Source organism: Mesitornis unicolor, unplaced genomic scaffold (assembly GCF_000695765.1).
Source record: "Mesitornis unicolor isolate BGI_N332 unplaced genomic scaffold, ASM69576v1 scaffold8033, whole genome shotgun sequence".
In the NCBI taxonomy this organism is placed as follows: domain Eukaryota; kingdom Metazoa; phylum Chordata; class Aves; order Mesitornithiformes; family Mesitornithidae; genus Mesitornis; species Mesitornis unicolor.
The window spans coordinates 8,393-14,294 of NW_010175256.1; the positions used below are offsets into that span (position 1 = coordinate 8,393).

Here is a 5,902-nt window from a genome sequence, read left to right on the forward strand (position 1 = left end):
AGCAGTACCAGGCGATCTCGTATGGCAGTAAAACGCTAACTCTTGGACCTTGTCAGTACAGAATGCGCTGCTTAGAATTTGGGCTCTACAGTCTCCCTCTATTTTTCTATTTAAAAAGGAAGTATAATGTAAGTTAAGCTGAAGTTCAGAAATGCATATATTTTACTTAAAAACATTCATCTGTTCAAAATTCAAAATAAACTTTATGGGATACAACAGTTTGTATTTTTTTAAATAACATTTCATTCAAACTGTATATAATTCATTGAAGTATTCGTACAGCAAACAATGCTTAACGCTTGAAAACCTGTAGAAAAAGATTTTCACACACAAAAAAAGGAAAACCAAAATTGAGGTATTACACCCACACGCATTCACCCCAGCACACACACACACACACACACACACACACACTCTCGAGCACACCCACCCCCACACACACCCACACACGCAGGCTGCAGCAAAAGCAGAAAATTGTAGGCCCAAAAGGAAAATGACGACTGATTGTTCAATCCAAAAGTCCAGGTAGCTCAGGAAAAAAAACCCCAAAAAACCAAAACAACCCCCCAAGAGTCCTCTGAGTTAAAGAAACTACCTCAAGAAAGTTCTCAAGTGCGCTGGAGACCTGATCATTTCAACTGTTTCTGCAAAGCAGCTCCCTGCACCTGAGAAAAATGCAGCCCAAGGTGACTTGTGCAAATACAAGGAGTCAGGAACATCTCCTGCTATTCCTTAAGTAGACATGAGGGGTGTCCATAGGTTCAATTAGTCTTTGATCATGCGAGATACTGCTGGAGTGCTGTCTTCGCCCTGCAATAAAAGAACAAACTGTTAATTTTGGGCATTGGCTTTATCACCAACAGCTTGATGTACAAGACCATGCATTAAACAGTGAGAGAGGGAGGATGGATGGGTGAGGTAAAAGGAAGCCGAGTGGGCAGCTGCTTCAGAATAGAAGAATCTGGCGTTTTGCAGGGGTTGTAACAACTGAAGAATCTACCTTGCATCTAAGCATAAGATGATCTAACCAAGTGCATTCGATGCTCAGCATAAACTGAGCAACTTGTAAGTATGGTGGGGCTTAAAATGTTTACTGAAGCTCATTATCAACAAACAGAAAAACCTTAAGAGCAATAATTGTGAAGAGCAATTATTTTTCCGTAATACAGATGTACCATGAAGAGCAGGTCTTTGAGCTGAGAAATGACAGAGCTGTCACAACTCAGACCACATAGAAGCACGTCAGTCCTGTCAGGAACACCAGCTTTACCAAAAACACACGTGAGGCGAAAGGGAGAAGTGACTTTTCTTCATACTCACTTGTCACACAGATTTGGATCCGATGACTGACTCAACTTATGTAGAATATCTACTATTCCCAAGTCTCGTAGTTTATCCTGGCGTTCTTGTGAACCTACAACAACAAATCACATTGTTGGGAACACCACCAAAAATCAACGTCTGCAGAACAGAGAAAGGAGCAGTAACAGAAACTGAGCTTAACGAAGGGGAATGGAACATGGTTCAGTCAGAACAGCAATGGAAAAATTCCTTCCCAAGGGTGCTCTATTCTTTTTTATACTCCATGTGCATATGTTTAAAGAACAACAGTTCAAGGCAAAAATCTGAACATATTTCATCCTAAAGCAAGAAGCCTGACTCCAGGTGGTTTATTCTCATCTCTGATTTGGATGCAGAGAACACGTAACTGGAGGGGTGTTTCTGAGTCTGACCTGTAGCACCATATAATGCCAGTCACAGTGAGCAGAAAGCCACCAGAGGCATAGCAAAGGGTCACACAGCCCAAGTTCTGTGAGCTGAGAGATGTCAGTAGAGGAGAAAAAACACCAAACACAAAACCAAACCAAACACAAACCCAAGCAGAGACACTGATTTCTTTGCTGAAGAGCAGCATGGTAAATTGGAGGGTCCGTAACACATCCACCTAGGAAAGATCTCCTCCCAGCCCCACCATTCCTCAAAGCACATCTCCTCCACCACCCCTTCCCTTGCTGTTTCTGCCAGCTCCACACTGCTGCCTTCGTCTGTCCCCTCCACCCCTCACCACACACACACACACTTATTCTGTGCAGCAGCATCCTTCAGCTCCCTCCTGGTTGGTTCCCTTCTGTTGTTCCAGGCTGCAGCTCTTCTTACCAAACACCTTCCCCATTCCTTCCAGTTCCACCTACAAGTCCTTTAACTGGTTTCAGATTATCACCACGCATTCGAGCCATCCATGCTGGGGAAAATTTCCTTGCCACAAATTACCCTTCCAATCCATTTATCCTTTCCAGTGAACCTCTTCCCTCCAACACTTAGTTTCCTCCTTAAGATTTGGAAGCTCTCCTACCAAGATTCTCTTTCGCTCCAATTGTTTTCAGACTTCACAGAAATGCTACAGGTAGAAACCTGCCCCTGTGTGACTCTCACCAACTCCTATTGTGGACACCATCTCCTTGTGTCTCCACAACAGCTCTCTACACCTCCCTCAGTGTCCTCCTGGCCACACTCACTTATTCCATATTTTACCTACAATCGTGCTTCATGCTTTGGATCCCCCTGTGCTGTGCACTGCAAATATTGATTACTGTGCAACACCAGCCTTTTCATCAGCATAGTAACTCATATGTGTATTAATAACGAGGCTTTCTTACCTTCTTCTTCATTCCATATGAGATTAGATATACAGAACATGGCAGCAAGCTGAAGTTTAGCATTTGAATGACTCTATATATAGAGAAATAGAACTCAAGTTTAGAAGAAAAATATAGAAATTCTCAAGAGTTACATTTTGGCATTCATTCTGTAATAAATAAGGTGGCAAAGTTGGGACTGATTCTTATCTACAACTTCTCTCAAAGACAGTGCCATGACATAAAGCACATGAAGAGGAAACAATTCCTTCCAAATATTTATTGAGGTCTACAAGAGACACCTTTGCCAAGATCATGAAATGTTTTCCATGTAGAGTTGTTACAAGCATTACTTAAGTTATTCTGATGGGAAGTAATGACTGGATTTTCCTTTTTTAATCAGATCCTCAGTACACTTCTGTCATACAGAACTGCACTGTGTGGTTTCTTAAACACAACTGAGTGTACGAAAGTTAAGTGCACAATACTGAGTAATTTACAAGACAAAACGCTAAAGTAACTTCTTCTCATTCCTGTGAAAGACCAACATAAAGCCTTCAACAGAAATTCCCCGTACCATGTAGTATTTGATTTTCTGCAGGATGTCATCATTGGTCATGATGAGCTCTTTTGCTGTCGTTCCATCTGCTATATTGGCAAGTATACATAATGTCTGAAAGAGAGAAAAACGGTTACGTTATTTGGCAACAGATTGTATCTCATGATTTATACAGTTTTCCTGATAGCTCTGATCTTGTGACAAAATTTCTTTAACCAGTTTTAATATCTTTAATCTGGAGTTTCCAGCTTGTTTACATCTGGGGCCAATGCTAAAGAGTTAACAGCTGTGGAGAACAGCCCTGGAAAAAACAACAGCCATTGCCATTTGAAAACAGAAAGCAACATCCATTAATTCATGTCAATGGGTAAAATGATGTGTGTCTGATGGAAATATGCAGCATATAGAAACAAGTAAATACACCGGAATATAAAGCATCCTCTTCTGCATCAGTGGCTAGAGACAAAAACCCAACCAAACCTATCCCCCTAGTTCTTCAGACCAGGAAGAGGACAGACAGAGGCCTAGCTGCTGATTTAGCTGAGTAATCGCTGGTTTTTCACCAAGTCTAATCACACATCTTACCTGCAGAGGTAACTCAAACTAACACATATGGTTATTTCCTTCAAATCAGAGAAGGAGCCTGCTGAATAATCTCAAAGCACCCAGATGGCATTAAACCTGCACAGGCAGCTTTCCTGCTTCTCAGGAGGCACTGGGAGATGCTCTACAAATGCTTTCCCAAGGAGTTGTGGAAGAACTCATCCATCCTTTCTAGACACGCAGGGATGACAACAGGAGGACACTGGAGAGTGATCAGCACTTGTGTGGTGCCTGTGTCCTGTGCTGTACTGCATTCATGTCAGCAGCTGCAGGGACTTATTTTTTCCAAATAAGTGTGCTAATTACACACTCATGAGCCAGTCAGTGACTGAGACAAGCAGAGTCCTGCCAGAAGTACAGGCTCTTGTGTGCTGATGGGCAACACTGGATGTATGACTTGACTCTGAAATAAAAGCTGCTGATCTCACCACAGGGACAAAGAAAATGCTCTGTGTATAAAGGCCCCAAGCCCTACAGGCTGTATTCAGCCCCAGTCCACCTGCCCTTCCCAAGAGTATTTCTGAGGTACAATGATTCTCCTCCAAGATCATTCTGAGAGGCGTAGCAAGGTGAACAACTTTCTGTTGCAAAGGCTATTCCTGTCACTGGAGCTTTATCAGGAAGAGCTATTTAGAAAGACAGCACTGGCTAATTCTCAGATGTTTCAGAACCATGGCATCACTAAACTTGCTATCCATTAAGAGTCTTTGGGGTTGGTCTTTTTTTTTGCTAATTTTGCACTTAAATAACCATAAAAGACCTGTCTGCCTCCAGCTCATCCTTCACTTAAGATTCAGACCAGTCTGGATTTCGCAGTATTTTTACACTCATTTCCAAGCTGTTTGCTACCAATATCCCACACTAAGCCAAAGTAAACCTCTGCAGTCTCCCACAGCTTCTCACTGCCCCCATTTTTCATCACCACATGCCCTGTATGAGGAAGAAACGGGGCTCTCCAATTGACTGTCTTACCTGTCACAAGAGTTAATCAGCCAAATTCTGCCCATCTATCCTCTCACTTTTGTTTTAGCATCCCCACAGCAGATACCCCTGTGCACTGGTCCCCTTATGCAGCCACCAAGCCAGGGATGCTTTCCCTGCTGGCCACTGCTTCTTTCCTTCTCTATTTCCTCTTGCATATTGCTTTTCTTAAGCTGTCATTTCTGAGGGCATGTTCCTCCCCACTTGTTCCTGGGCTACAGCAGCGTGCTCTTTTCCCTGCTACTGCTTCTCCTCTCATTGCTGCTGCCATCTGCAGGCACCAAGAACAGCTGAGTTTCCACATCTCACAGCAGAACGTGTATCATGCCAGCGAGGCAGGAGGTGATGGCATTCTTCATTACTGACTGCTCCAACAGCTGCTTTAGCAACAAATAACCATGAAGCTTTCCCCAGTGTGATGTACTGGCTTCTTTCTCTTCCCTTATTCACACTGTCCCCTTTCTGCCATGCCATTACCTTAGATTTAATTTTTCTGCTCTCATATACAGTACCCTCCTCTGCCAAATCTACATTCAATACACATTTTGAATTCAGTTAAAACATGTTTGTAAAAATCCATTAAAGAAAAGCATTCTTGTAGGTACTAAAGTGATTAAACAGACAGATTAATTAACATTCACAGCACACCATAATCCCAAAGATGACATGTTAAGTCTTCATAGCTGTTTCTTATTATGTCAAAAATACAAAACAAAAAAGGGTACCTGCTCTTTGACTTCTATGTTGTGCTCCCCTTCCAGAATGAGGGTCACTGCTTGCATGATTTGCTTCCCATGAGTGCTCATTATATGGTCTATGTGCTGCCAAAGCAATGAGGAAATACAATCAGCATAACTCTCCAGATCAAGAAGCAGCATTCCTACTTGAATTACTTTAAGAGTAGCATCACTGCACAAAGACCCTAGCTCCTAACAGCTTTGGAGGCCTCCCAAAACCAAGAACCCATTACAGCCGAAGCCCCTAATAATATTCCTCTTCATGTGAAGCCTGGTCTTGTTTGAGAGAGCATGATATGGGCCTTGGTGCTGCTTTCCCTGTAACCTGTGGAAAAGACTCTGGTTTCCAGCTGCACGAGGCCAGTCTGAAGACTGAATCCTGCTGA

The 5,902-nt window shown here is 42.7% G+C and overlaps 1 protein-coding gene across 1 annotated transcript in view; it reads right to left on the reverse strand.

The window, feature by feature from the left end:
• Positions 1–452: 452 nt before the first annotated feature.
• Positions 453–5,902, reverse strand: part of ARMC8 (armadillo repeat containing 8) — a 31,837-nt gene continuing 26,387 nt past the window's right edge. Inside the window, exons 16-20 of the mRNA XM_010181320.1 lie at positions 5,505–5,600; positions 3,214–3,309; positions 2,658–2,730; positions 1,321–1,414; positions 453–810 (exon numbers count right to left, since the gene is read on the reverse strand). Coding sequence (XP_010179622.1) covers positions 777–810; positions 1,321–1,414; positions 2,658–2,730; positions 3,214–3,309; positions 5,505–5,600 — 393 coding nt within the window. The 3' untranslated portion in view covers positions 453–776. The remainder of the gene's footprint in view (positions 811–1,320; positions 1,415–2,657; positions 2,731–3,213; positions 3,310–5,504; positions 5,601–5,902) is intronic.